At 43.4% G+C, this 14,045-nt stretch overlaps 1 protein-coding gene across 2 annotated transcripts; it reads left to right on the forward strand.

Annotated features, from left to right (window-relative positions):
• The first annotated feature begins 313 nt into the window (after window positions 1-313).
• ABRACL (ABRA C-terminal like) lies at window positions 314-12,083 on the forward strand. Of its 2 annotated transcripts, none has more exons than XM_054568956.1 (3): window positions 314-437; window positions 5,133-5,199; window positions 11,532-12,083. In XM_054568956.1, exons 2-3 carry the CDS (start codon window positions 5,139-5,141, stop codon window positions 11,714-11,716), a joined length of 246 nt encoding a protein of 81 aa, XP_054424931.1. In that variant the 5' UTR covers window positions 314-437; window positions 5,133-5,138; the 3' UTR covers window positions 11,717-12,083. The 2 variants fall into 2 exon arrangements, with proteins under 2 accessions (XP_054424931.1, XP_054424932.1); XM_054568957.1 differs by having other exon boundaries at window positions 324-372.
• Window positions 12,084-14,045: the final 1,962 nt, after the last annotated feature.

Consider the following 14,045-nt stretch of genomic DNA (forward strand, 5'->3'; position numbering starts at 1 on the left):
CTCCTAGGAGATCTCAGCGCTCAGCTCGTTGGGGGCGCTTTCTTTCTTCTGTTAGGAGAGAGATCTTGGCAGGAAACCATGCCACGGACCAGATGCCGGGCCTGGGGACCACGGGCTCTGAGTAGAGGAGGAAACGTGGCGGTAATCCAAGATCTCCGACAGTTTCCCACTTGCCTGCAATCTGTCCCCTTACGGGGAGCCTCCTCCCGAGTTTCTTCCTCTTAGGCTAGTCCCTGGGAATGTGGGCGGCCCGTTCCCGGGCGCACAAACTCTTACTACCCCTCCCCCCTCCTCCTCCTCCGCACACCAGCCTTTCTCTTTGCCTCAGTCACTTCCTTCCTCAGCCTCTTCCTCCCCTGTGCGTCGAATAAGGTAACTGGCCCGAGCTAAGGCTGCAGCAGGTTTTCAGCGGGCAAGAAAAGGAGGCTGAGAGGCGAGTAAGTCCCCCGGGACGATGTGGCCAGGTGTAAGGGATGGACCCGGTATCCGGTGGAGGCCAGGCCAAGCCAAGCAGCAGGGGACTTGGGGGCAGCGGATGGGGGGAGCGGGCATCCGCAAGGGGCGCGTGGGTGTTACAGCTGGAACAGGGCTGAGGCGGTGCAGGGGGCGGGTGGGCGCGCCCGCCACCCTGCCTCCCCGCAGACTTCCGCACTCGGCTCACGTGATGCTTCGCCGGCGGGGGCGGACGGAGAAGCCCGCGGCGGAGTGCCGTTTTTTACCGGGTGCAACGTGTCGCCTTTGCACTTGGCGGGGTCGGGAGCCAGTTCTGCAGAGCAGGGAGGGGAAGGACTGGGGTTGCGGGGAGAGCCACCCGCGACGGCCTCAGGACAGCGGGTACTGCGGCGCGGGTGGGGGGTGCGGCTCTGTGCTCTCCCCATTGTACGAAGGGTGGGGGGTGGGTCGGGAGGAGACATTAGGGGTCTGTGGAACTCGGAGCGGGGTCGTTTTCCCTGTCCAGTGTGGGCGCTCGGTTTCGCGGGGCCCTGGGGGCGCAGGGAGCTTGGGAAGCGCGGCCCGGTGGTGCTGGCGCGGGAATTGAGGAGACAAAAGCTTCCGGGACGTGGCCCTTCCCTGGGAGGCCGCCCTGGAGCCCGCCGTGCTGTCCTGAAGCAGTGGGGTCGAACCCCGCATTCCCCAACTCTGCACAATGCGGGTGGTGATCGTGCAGGGGACGGGGTCTTGGGACCCCTTCCGGGCCAGCTCCCAAACTTGGGGCAGGGATGACCAAATATGGAGCGTGTGCGCGCCCGCGAGCAGGCAGGAAGGAACCCAGTCATCGTTTGACCCGCACCAGCTGCTAGTCTCGAATTGATTAGGAGGGCAGGAAAAGTGGCCAGCCCTAGAACGTAGAGTTGGCTCCTGATTCCCAGAAACCCCCCTCCAGTAGGCTTTAGTCCTTGAACATTAGAAAATCCCCATCTATTGCCTCGAAACTTTAAAAAAAATTATCAGGTCCTTAAATAGATGTATATTAATGGTGGAGCATTTCATCATGTGCCTAGTCCTCTGACATTCCGCTTTCTTTGTGAGTCCTAGGCACAAAGCTTAATTACAATCTGTTACAATTAGAAGGCCCGCCTAGCATCTGCCACCGACTTCCCAATCCCCCCTCCCTCGCCCATTGTTGAGTTCTTTCTTCCCCTTGACTCGCCCGCTTTGGCCTCTCCTCATTGTGGTGTTTTGTTTTGTTTTGTTTACTGCTTACTCCAGTCCCAGGCCTGTGTCCTGATAAAATGCCATGGGTCTTCCAAGGATTGTGTAACAGTGACTATTTCTGCCCCTTTGTCTCTGCTGAATAATAAAATAAATAAATCATGCCAAATTATATATAGTAGCATGTTCTGACTTAGTAAGTACTCAGTTTGTAACATTTCACACAAATACAACTCTGTTGTATTTATTGCACTTTGCAGAGTAACTAGCAAAGAAAAAGAACAAAAAGGGGGGGATGGAGGAGGAGGGTGTGGTAGAAACAGCATTTAATTGTGAGGAGCCCCTTTGAGTCAGTTTCATCATTTATAAAATGGGGGTAAATAATAAATACTTCGCAAGGCTCTTAGGACTATGAATTAACATAGATAAGGAGCCTCGTGTGTAATTAATTATAAAGAAATGCTGGTTGCCTTCCCTTCTAAAAATTGGATGAGCATACATCTGTTTAATGCGATGCAGGTATTCACACTATACATAATAGTGGGATTTCCATTTTGAGTCTCACTGAAGGAGAGCTTTGTCTGAAACGTGTGGCTGGTGGGGGGTGGAAGGAGTGGAGAATGGTGTTAGAGAAATCTTCAGAGTGGGAGGACATCACAGAATCTGAGAGTTAGGACCATGATGAGGCTTATTTCCTCACCAATACTCACAGATCCATACTACTTAATGCATTAATGCTTCCAGTAACAGGGTGCCCACTTAATACATTGTCAGGCAGTTTTGAATGTTTAAGCAATTTTTTCTTACATGGCTACCAAATCTGCCTTTTTATTACATCTATCCATCCCGTCTAAGAGCAACACAAAACAAGACAAAATAAAAGGAGGTTTAAGTTGAATAAAAAATAGTGGTAGGTCTTCTCTAGGCTAACTTTTCAGATCAAGTCTTCAGAGTGCAAGTGACAGAAACTCATTCAGACAACAAGCAAAACCAGGTAAGTCGATTGGTTTGTGTAACTGGAAAGTCCAGGGTCATGTACAGGCTCAATCATTGTTCTGTGGTTGGACTTCTGCTTGTGCCGGCTTTGTTCCTTGCAGATTCTCCCCACATGATTGCTGCTTACATCAGGGGCTCTAAACTTGTATCTTAGAACCCAATGGGGCAGTGTCATTTCACTAGTAGGTGTGGCAAAGTCTGTGAGCTGAGCCTCCCTGTTCATGATGGGATCATCTACCTGTGCCCAAAATCAATTATTCTGGCTCTGAACCACTTCTGGAGTTTCGGGTGAAGCTCTATTCAAGATACATAGATTAAGAGGTAGGAAAGACTTGTTCCAAACAAGAATTAGACTAATGGTGCCAGAATAGGGAATGGGTGCTGAGTTGGTACCAATGACGGCTGTGCACCATGCTGATTTTACAGGTGGTTTTCTTTTCCTACCATAATTTTCATGGTAAGTCTTTCAGTTGTGTCCTCTGGGTGCATTTTGGCCTGTGACTATTTCTCTTAAACTATATCTTGCATTGAGTATAATGCTATAGATAAAATTCACCAACACAAAGTTCCTAATATTTGGATGCTATCATTTTTGATGGAGTTTTATGTAGATGCATGAACCTAAGATGTTGCATTTTATTGCAATGCAAGCTTCTTACATTATAATATTCACACATACAATGTAGCAGATGGCAGTTGTGCTGTTAATTATTAGCTGATGAAAAATCTGGGGTCCCAATCAGTATAGTTTAAATATAGATGTCATTCTTGTTTTTTAAAAGCTACCAGGAATCAGTTACAATCTGTCTGGATAAAGTTTTTTTCCAAATTGTCACCACAAAGTAAACCATTCACACAACCCCCCTTTTAAGTCTGTTACTTGATTTGGAGAACTTAAGAGTAGAAAACTGATTGATGCATATTTTCTGACCCTCATGTTGCCTTTTTCACTGTAAATTACTGCCTTATCATGGAAACTCCTCTTACTGCTTTGACCCAAGTTGGCCAGGGTTCTCTGCCCCACCTCTCTACTTTCCTCTCTTCTTGCTGGTATTTCTCCACTCTCACTTAGGTAGCTACTTCCTAGGCCCCTTTGCCCCCCTTTACTTTTTCTGAGTGCTCTTCCTCCGAGAGCTCCTCTCTATTTTGCACTTAAATCATCAGCGTTAGGATGACAGCTCCCATAGGTGTAGTTCCACCCTCTCTCATGCCTTTGCTCCTTTCAGTCTGTGAAACCAAAAGTTATTGAACCTGTACTCTCGGTGCCAAACCATCCAGCAGAGAGCACTACAGTCAGCTCCCTGCCTAGAGGAGCTTAGTGCCTGGGAAAGTCGAGAAACCGGTCATTCCAATCAAATGAAATGAAGGTGATGGACAATGCTTTGGCCACACTCAGAAGGGGAGCTCTCCTACTCCAGGCATCATGGAAGGCTTTGAAGGAAGTGAGCATGAATCTGGGACTGAATGTGTGGGAGCTGGCCCCAAGAAACAGGAATGAGTCATAGCCTGGGTTGAAGAAACAGTATGGGGCAGGTTGGAGGTGAGAAGTTGAGGGACATTTGAGGAATAAAAAAGAAGCCCCATGGAGGTGCAGCATAGAGCTCAAGAGGGTGGAGTGGAGGAGGCTGGAATGGTGGGCCGAACCCAGCTGGTGGAGGACCCAGTGAGCTGAGGTGACTTTAACAACTCCCGTTACCTAAAGATGAATGGCCTTCACCACAGCTGTCTATTGCAGTTAGGTTGTACTGAGCACTGTCCCGGGAAGGACAATCCCTGTGTGTGACTCAGAAGTCGTCATTGCACTGACCTGATATTATTAAACGTGCCTTGTATCAGCCCGCCTTTCCCACTGGGCGGCAGGCTCCCGGAGGGGGGGGAGTCTGTACCTTTATGTTGGTACCTCCAACTGCTAACGTAGGACCTGCTTTTTCTCCTTTGCTTCTCTGCCTTTGTACATGCTGTTCCCCATGTATCAAACACCCTTTCCCACCTGTCTGGCCCACTCCTCCCCCATGAGCTCCATGGAGACTTCTGAGGACTCCTCCTTTATGCTCCCATAATGCCTTGGACCCATCGCTCAGGGTGCAGTTACATTGCTTTGTGTTCCAGCCCTGTCTCTGTTTCTGGAGGACAAGTCACGCGGAAGGCAGGCCCTGTGTCACCTTTGTATTTTTGATGGCCTGCAGAGCACCATAAAGAGGATGAGCTTAGGGTTAAGAGGCAGTGCAAGGAAACTGGCTGTATTCTTCCCAATAGAGTGCACAGAATAAGAGTGGGGTCAGCCCGGAAGGGAAGTTACACAAATGGAGGGAAAATGGAGGCACTCTAGCGCCATGTACGTCAAACAAGTATTTTTAGGAAGAGGAGTGTGATAAATCAATAGTAACAAATGCTACATAAAAAAAGGGCACTTGGATTTGGCGAGATGTGCTTAATGGAATGAAGAAATGGCAATAATACAGGCATATTATTTTCTCCCTCAGGCAGCAATGAATGTGGATCATGAGATTAACCTCTTAGTGGAGGAAATTCATCGTTTAGGTTCAAAAAGTAAGTATTGTAACACAGACACAGTATTTCTATTGCATTTACCTCAGAGCAAGTAGGACCAGCTTTTTTGATAGAAGCCTAGGAAGGGGTCACCTGGCCCCTGGACAGTGGCAGCTCAGCCCTCAGTCCCAGATGGCAAGTGCCCTCAGCCAGGAAGTAATATCTGGAAACACAAAGCTATTGGGGTATTGCAATTCTGGCGCAAAGATTGGTTGAGATTTTCATTATCCTTTGAATGGAATGAAAATTGCTGTGCCTCTTTAATCTGGCTGCATTGAAATCTGGTAATTGAATCATGTTCAAATTTTTGTCACACTATTAAAATTTATTTTCTGCTCTATCCTGCCAGCATTTTACGAACTTCCAAGTGACTGGGGACTAATATTGAAATGACACTAAGTTTTCTTTACTTTCTCCAAAATCTTGAGTTTTATGTAATCATGTATTTATGTACGTATAACTAAACCATCCTTTAGGCAGTTTGTTTTTTTTTAAAGTCAGCGTTCTCCTGCAGCATACAAGCAGCTACTATGAAATTAGTGATGTGTACTTGGTAGTATTAGTGTCCTTTTCCTAAGGTGAAATGGAGTAACTATTGTGCTTGTAGTTTTGGGTATTAGTACATCACAGGTAAGACATGCAAGATTTGGGGAGCATTTTGAAAATGTAAGAGCAATATACATGTTCAGCAACAACTAGGGTAATGGAACTCAAAATTATAGAATTGCATCATTAAGTGAAATATGGCTTTAAATGAACCCGTAAGAGTTTTTTTGCATTGTCGCTTGGTTCTTCTTACTTGCAGCTCTGTCTGCTTATGAATAACAAGACATGCTTTGAAAATTCTATTAAGCCATTAGTTTCAAATGTCCCCTGTGTTAGTTTTCTTTGCTGCCATAACATTACCACAAACTTAGTAATGTAAAACAACACATTTAATAACTGTAATGTAGGTTAGGAGTCTTAGTTCATTGGTGCTGCTATGACAAAATACCATAGACTGGCTTATAAAGAGCCTACATTTATTGCTCATAGTTGTGGAGGCAAGCAGTCCATGATCAGGGTGCCGGCATGGTCAGGTTAAGCCCTCTTCTAGGTCACAGGCTTCTTGTATCCTCACTTGGTGGGCAGGGCTAGGGATCTCTTCGCAGCCTCTTTCCTTAAACCTTATGACTTCATGGCCTTACGTCCTTACATCCTCATGACTTTAGTACCTCCCGAAGGCCCACCTGCTATCATCCTTTAGCAATTAGAAATTTTAACACATGAGTTCTGGGGGAGACACAGTCAGAACACAGTAGAATCTGATAAGGGTCTCCCATGGGCTAAAATCAGGGTGTGGGTGGGGTGCGTTCTTTTCTGCAGGGCCTAGAGAATCTGTTTTCTAGTCTTTTCCTAACTTCTAGCAGCAAATTGCATTCTTGGCTCATGGCCCCTTTTCTCCATCTTCAAAGCTGCCAACAGCTGGTTAAGCCCTCATATCGTGTCACTTGGACTTCGTCCCCTGCCCCCCTTCTCAACGTTATAAGGACACTTGTGATTACATTGGGCTCAGCCCTGTAGTCCAGGATAATCTCCCCATTTCATCTCATAATTTAATCTCATCTACAAATTTCCCTTTGCCCTGTAAAGTAACATATTCATGGGTTTTGGGGGTTAGGACATGGATGTTGTTAGGGGCCATTATACTTTCTGTCACCTCTTCTTTGTGGTCTTCCCCAGTCACTTTATTTCTCCTGCAAATCTGAATCATTATCACTGAAACATACTAAGAAAAAACAAACTAGGTTTATAAAAGTTGGTGTGGACTCAGCAACGGAGTTTAATCATATGGTCAGTTACTATTGTTGGGAATCTGTATATGCCAAACACCGTGTCAGTACATGTGACACAAAGTATGTTTCTGTCCCTCAAGGATCTTGATACAATACTTAGTTGAGAAAAATAGATGAAAAACTTACGAGCCAATTATCAGAAAAAATGGTGTGCTAAACTGTGGAGTGCCGACCTCCAATTCAGGACGGTCCCAGAGAACTAGATGATTGAAAACTGTAGTAGTTGAGGGGCACTCAGTGAATGCTTGACTATTAAGTAGGACTTTGAAGTATAGGGCAGGCCAGTTTAGGAGAAATGCACGAGGAGATAGTGGAGGATGTCATTTATTTAGTTCCTCCGTCAAACCAATAAACAATTTTTCCTAACCCCATTTTTCTCCCACCCACTTCATCTTACCCACTTGGTGGAAGTTTGGTGAGTCTTGTTTTCAACAGTGATGCCCCTCCCTCGGGGCCTCATTCCTATGTTCCCACTTTCTCCCGAGCTCTGTGAGGGTGTGTTACTCCTGGGAGCAGTGCAGTTGTTTGGTTTGTTAAAGGTATTAAAGATGTATTTCCAAAGATTTATAGCATTCTCTTTTCTCTTAGATCTTTCTCCATTTCAGCTTAGTGTTTACTGGTCAGAGTCATTTTACTTAAAAGTTTAACCTCTATATCCTGTTTGACAAAGGTAAACTGAACCTATACTTCAAAATTAGCAAGCAGCTTTACAAACTAGAAGACAACCAAGTAAATATCATAACTTAAGCCTTCTTGACTTTTACCTATTTCTGATAATGGATGACTTATGAATTGGAAAGTAGCTACTGGAGATATGTTATCTACTGACATGTTACAGTAAATTATTTAAGTTGTGTCTAGAATACTTTTGATGAATCTCAATTATGATACAGATTAATCATATGTAGATTAATCTAAATTATGATAGAGATTAATCATATTTAGACTAACCTAAACGATATGTTAGCTGAAGGTGGAACTTGATAAATTTAGTTTTACCTGTTTCCTTTAAAATAAAATTCTTTTCTCATTTCCCATCCAGTAGGAAAAAATGAAATGGATAACGATTATTTGGAGATTTAAATTCTTTCATTCAACAAGTATTTCTTGAAGGTTGCTTTTGTGCGTAAGTGCTGGAAATGTGAAAATACACAAAATTCAGCCCTTGTGGGTCTCTTTAGATGGCAGGGAGCACGACAGGCAAACCGGAAGCGTGTCCTGGGAGGTAGTTGAAAGCACGGGCGCAGGAATCGGGCTCTGGGAATGAATCCCAGCTCCGTAACGAGCTTGCTCTGTGAGCGTGGGTCCATTACTAAGCTTTTCTGTGCCTTGGTTTCCTTATTTGTAGAATAATATACTCTGTTTTGATCAAAGATGCTTTATTTTTTCACACTTGGAAATTTTCTAAAATAAGGCTGTCTCTTATACATGGTGTGCTGTAGTTAAATTGGCAGTTCAGTTGGAACATAAAATAATGGTCCCTCTTGAAATTAATTATATCTTTGATGAAGTAAGGATTAAGTGAGTTTTAATGACTGTAAAATGCATTGAATAGTTCTAGCAACACATTAATACCAATAAATGTTAACTATTACTATAATTGATGGTGAGTTCTTTGACAACTGTATATTTAATTTTATGAGAAGAGCTATTAACACAGCTGAGGACTTCTCAGAGAAGGTGACATCTGAGTCCATTCTTAAAGGAAAAGAATGTAGCTTGGGAACGGGGTCTGGGTCCTGGGCAGATGGCTCAACGTGGGTGAAATGACCAAGGCGGGCTTGTTCATGTCACCTTGGGTAGCAGCAAGTGGTTCATTTTAACTGGATTAAAAGGTGCATGGAACGCTATGGCAGGAGACCAGGCGAGAGAGGAGTGAAGGGCCAGCGGATGGGGAGTCTTATCTGTGAGGCCACAACTTCACTTTATTTTAAGGGTAATAGGAAGCCATTGAAAAATGAAAGCAGAACACAGTCAATCAGATTTGCATCTTATAAAGTTTTTTCCACATTTTTTAATTGCGTACCAATACAAAGGATGTATTGGGGGTCAAAATGGAGAAAGGGAGGCTGGTAAGGAGTCTCACAGTTAACCCACGTGAGAACCAGTTCTGGCCTGAAGCAGGCAATTAATTGTCCGCAGAGAGGAGAAGCTAGAGCAGCAGAAGATACAAAGAGAGTGGTATCGCTTGTGAGACTGAGGGGAGACTGAGGGGCCAATGGGCAGGACTCCCAGGATTACACCCAGGTTACTGCCTTTGGTGCCTTTACAATATTTCACCTGAATTTACCATATGCCGGGCACTCTAGAATCGACTTTCCCTATATTCATCTTCTAATCCTTGTAACAACTCCGTGAGGGTTGTATTTACCCTCATTTTATGGATGAGATAACTGTGGCCCAGGGAGCTCGAAGGGCCTGCCCAAGGCTGCCCAGCAGCTCCACTTATTTCTGGAATCAGTAAAATGGCGTTTCGCTGCTAGAAGTTGAAAAAAATCAAGGAGGTACATCTTTGCCTTCCAGGCCAAGCGTGGTCAGATTCTCTGTTTTTATTTGCAAACATATTCCTTTTTCTTCTCATCTTAGTTTACCTGATGGGAGTCACCCTAGTTACTGTTCAGATGCTTACTTGCTTCCCCTGTGACTGGCTTGGGACACTCCCCCATTTCTCTCACTCATAATTGAGCCAATGGTCACTGATCGACTCAATGGCTCAATGAGTCACAGAGCAAGTGCTGGGCACTGTGTTGTGTGCTTTGGAACTGCGTCCGTCAACAACACTGTGCAGAAAGGATTGAGATCCCAGTTTTACAGATGAGGAAACGAAGGCAAGTTGCCTGAGGCAAAACAACTAGTAAGTGGCAGAGATTTCAACTGAGGACTGTTGTGTTCAACTCTCCTTTCAAGTCCAGAACAGGTACTGCCTCCTTCAGCAAGTCTTCCTTCACCATTCTAGCCCAAAGTCATCTTGCCCTCCTCCAAACTGTCACATGTCTTGGCTGCCCCCTTGAATCCAATCACATACTGCTCTGCACTGTTGCTTTATTTGTTAGGCACATACTGCCCGTTGCCTTGTGGGATTTGAAGCCATTTCTTTGAAAGCGAGAGAGTGATTCTATAGTTCCTTCTCTCTGCCCCCAGTGCCCAGCATAGTGCTGCATGCACAAGAGGTTACTAAGACCTTCAGATTGGAAGTTCTAGGGGGGAGGACAGGAACTCAAGAACCTTGGCCAAAGAAGTGTCCCCTCTCACTGAGCAGGCCTTCTTCTTGACAGTGGCACAGCTTTTGGAGGGAAGAACGTGGAGCAGTGCTCTCGGAGGTCAGGGGGCCAGCCAGGCAGATCAAAGGAATCAAGCGACAATGGGAACAATGGGGAGGTGTCCCACAGTACCCTTACCCCTGAGTTATCAGCTGATAGATTTTAACCAAAAACCCTCCTTTTGTTTACCTTAATTTTTAAAAGAAAACTTTATTGTTTAAGAGCAGTTTTAGATTTACAATAAAATTAAGAATAAGTTACAGAGATTTCCCAGTGACCTCTTACTCCCACACATGCATAGCCTCCCCCATATCAGCGTCCCCCTGCTGTACATTTTTACAGTCAACAAACCTACTTTGACCCATCAACCATAGTCCATCGTTTACATTAGGGGTTCAGTCTTGGTATTGGACATTCGATGGGTTTGGACAAATGTATAATGGCATGTATCTGTCATTATAGTACCATAGAGAGTATTTGCACTGCTCTAAAAATCCTGTTCTCTGCCTGTTCATCTTCCCCCATCCCAACCTGTGAAAACCACGGATCATTTTACTTAGTTTAATCTTTTTTTCATAGTTTTGCCTTTTCTGGAATGTTTTATAGTTGGAATCATTCAGCATGTAGCCTTTTCAGATTGCCTTCTTTCACTCAGTAATAGGTACTTAAGGCTTCTTTATGTCTTTTCATGGCTTAATAACTCATTTCTTTAGTGTTTACCTCAATTTTTAATATCTGTATTAAAAATTGTCCTCCAATCTAGATAATCTAGGGATCTTTGCAAATACAGATGTCTTCATTTTTAAGGTCATCATTCCTTCCCTGGGGGTTCTGAGCACATTCAGAAGACACCTAGAGAAGCATTGTGCCTGACTTGGGGTTTCTCCTGTATTTGTTATTTTTATTGATTGACCAACTAACAACACATTGAAATTTAGACAGAAATTGGTCCATAGTAGTAAGCAGAACTGTAACACATTAACCTTTTGTAAATGTTTCTTAGGTTTCTTCTACTCTGTGTTCGGGTAATACTAAGGCTAGAAGGTGTGCAACATGTTGTATTTATTTAATCACTTTTGGATCTGGCAACAGGTTGCATTGAATTTACAACTACTACATGTTAAATTATAATTTTGGTTAACCTATAGGTAGATGTTTATTAAAGATTATGTAACTCTTTCATACGTGGGGGCAAGAAACAGACTGCATTGGCTAACATTTTATTTTCTCAAATTAGATGCTGATGGGAAGTTAAGTGTGAAATTTGGGGTCCTCTTCCGAGATGACAAATGTGCCAACCTCTTTGAAGCATTGGTAGGAACTCTCAAAGCTGCAAAACGAAGAAAGATTGTTACATACCCAGGAGAGCTACTTTTGCAAGGTGTTCATGATGATGTTGACATTATATTGCTACAAGATTAATGTGGTTGCATATCATTGTTTACTGTTATTTTCTGGTAAACTGGAATATTTTCAAGTCAAAGGACAAACGTGAACATACTTAATGTATTTTTATAGAACTTTGTAAACAAAAAGACATTCTAGAAGTCTGTCCTTTTTATATCTTGAAAGAAAATTTATGTATTACATTGTAAAATAAATAAAACCTATTATTTTTCTCAGGAATCTGTTTGGAAAATGTAGACATTGAGGCTTTTTCTTGGTGGGCATGTGAGTGTTTCATAAATCATTCTTAGACAATTTCTACAGGTAATTGGCATTCTGTGAAAGCAAGAAACAAACTGGAGACCAGCTCCCACAAAGAATATTATAATGTTTATGTAATAAAAACATGTAGCTATCTTAACAGTGCCTTATTGTCTTATTTTGTCATTGACAATTTATGTGCCTCCCTGAATCGTTTTTGTATCAAGAATAAGTAACTGTAGTAATTCTTAATTTGAAGGAAAGTTCTCTTAAAGCTACAGAATAATTTAAAAATTAAAAAGTAGGGATGGTTAGTGTTATGAATGGGCCCCATTAAAAAATATTGATTTTGATGCCTATTGTGTGTTTACCTTGAGTTAGGGGACACGCCAAAACACGTAACCTAAAAACTTCACTTTCTAGTTGGATTAGTTAGACCCACCTGACACAAAACAGGATTGTCTATAATTGCATGTTGCAGCCTGTAGTACAGCGTTGAAAATGATGTAGAATCTCGAGGGTAAAAAAAAGTCAGTGAAAACTCACAGCTGGAAAAGGTTATCGTAGAGGAGGACGAATTTGCATGATCAAGGTCGATTATGCAGAGGGAAAAATGGGACCAGTGAGGGTGATGACCCAAGGGAAGACTCAGGGACATGAATTAGCAACACATGATTTTGCGAAAGGTCAGAGAATGTCAGGTTGGCTGAAATATTAGGGAAAGGTGATTCAGATTGTGTAATTAAGGCAGAATCTGGGAAGCCAGGGAGAAGAGCCTGACCAGAAACTGGAGAGGGGAAGCGGCATGATGAAAATGATGTTTAGCCCCGGCACTGGCAACAAGGGTGGATTGCAGAGAGTAAAGATGCACTCAGGCCCACAGAAACACCGCTCGAGAACCTCATGGGGGTGGCGATAATGGAAAGGCAAAGGAAGGATACGCCTCAGACACATTTTGAAGGAAACTGAAACTCTGTCATCAGTACCCTTTTTTTTTTTGTGACAGGACCTCAATTCAAGCTACATTACACAGCAACAGAATTCACTGGCTCTTCATCGTTATTGCTAATGTTTATTAGGCATTTACTATGCTAACCCTTATATAACCCTGTGAGGTAAGTATTAACAGTATCTCCCATTTTATAGATAAAGATAAGAGAGGCACAGAAAAGTTAAGTAGCTTTTCCAGGTTTACCTACTTAGTGCATGAGTCAGGATTTTGAAATTAGAATCATCTAATTGGCAAATCAGGGACAGGGTGGATTTCAGGCATGGCTGGCGCTGGGGACTCAAACAATGTTATCAAAACTCTGTTTTTCCACATTGACTCTGACACCTTCTTTAATTCCATTCCATTCTCTTTCTACTCTGAATGGGCTTTCTGTATATAGCCAGAAAGATGCCTGCTGATAGTTGCAAATTCACATAATCCAAGATTAACAATCCTAGCAGCAAGAGAATTGATTATTTCTGAGTTCTAAGAAAGAAACTCTGATTGTCCCCACTTGCATCTCACACTTACCCCTTTGGCCAATAACATTTGGCAGAGGGTGAGACACAATGAATTGACAGGACTAGGTCACATCTGAGTGAAGGTGGGATGTGCTTCACATCTTCACCTCAAGTAGGAGAGAGGTAGTTCCCTGAAGGAAAGGATGCAGAGCGTATGGGAAGGACAGAAGTTCACTATAGATACAAGAGACCTTTTGAAGGGAATCCATGAAACCATTTGGCAGAAAATAGAGGGTAAATGAGAGGGAATAATCAAAAGCCACCACCATATGGGGGCTCAGCAAATGAGAGAATGATGTGTTAGCAGAGACAGGGAAATGGGTTGGAGCAAAAGGGCTGGCTTTAGGGAAAGTGTCACGCGAGCACAGTGAGCTGGAGGTGGTTAGAGGAAGTGAGTAGTAAGCAGGCCAGGATTTGGTTCTGAAACTCAAGTGGGGGTTCAGGCGTGTAGGCAGACTTGAAAATTAAGGTTCAAAATTGATTTTCATCTCAATTTTGATACATATAGATTATCCTAATTCTGTCTGTACTATTATCATTAAGTTGAAAATTTAACTATTGGGCACTTAGAAAACACCGAAGACGCAATCCC

Source organism: Pteronotus mesoamericanus, unplaced genomic scaffold, assembly GCF_021234165.1.
Source record: "Pteronotus mesoamericanus isolate MK-2021 breed Mesoamerican mustached bat unplaced genomic scaffold, CSHL_Meso_final contig_20, whole genome shotgun sequence".
NCBI classification, from domain to species: domain Eukaryota; kingdom Metazoa; phylum Chordata; class Mammalia; order Chiroptera; family Mormoopidae; genus Pteronotus; species Pteronotus mesoamericanus.

Bases quoted from the DNA above. Each gene is read 5' to 3' on its own strand.
- ABRACL (XM_054568956.1), top strand. From the start codon at position 5,139: ATGAATGTGGATCATGAGATTAACCTCTTAGTGGAGGAAATTCATCGT. The intron at 5,200-11,531 runs GTAAGTATTGTA...TTCTCAAATTAG, and splicing joins TCATCGTTTAGGTTCAAAAA to ATGCTGATGGGAAGTTAAGT.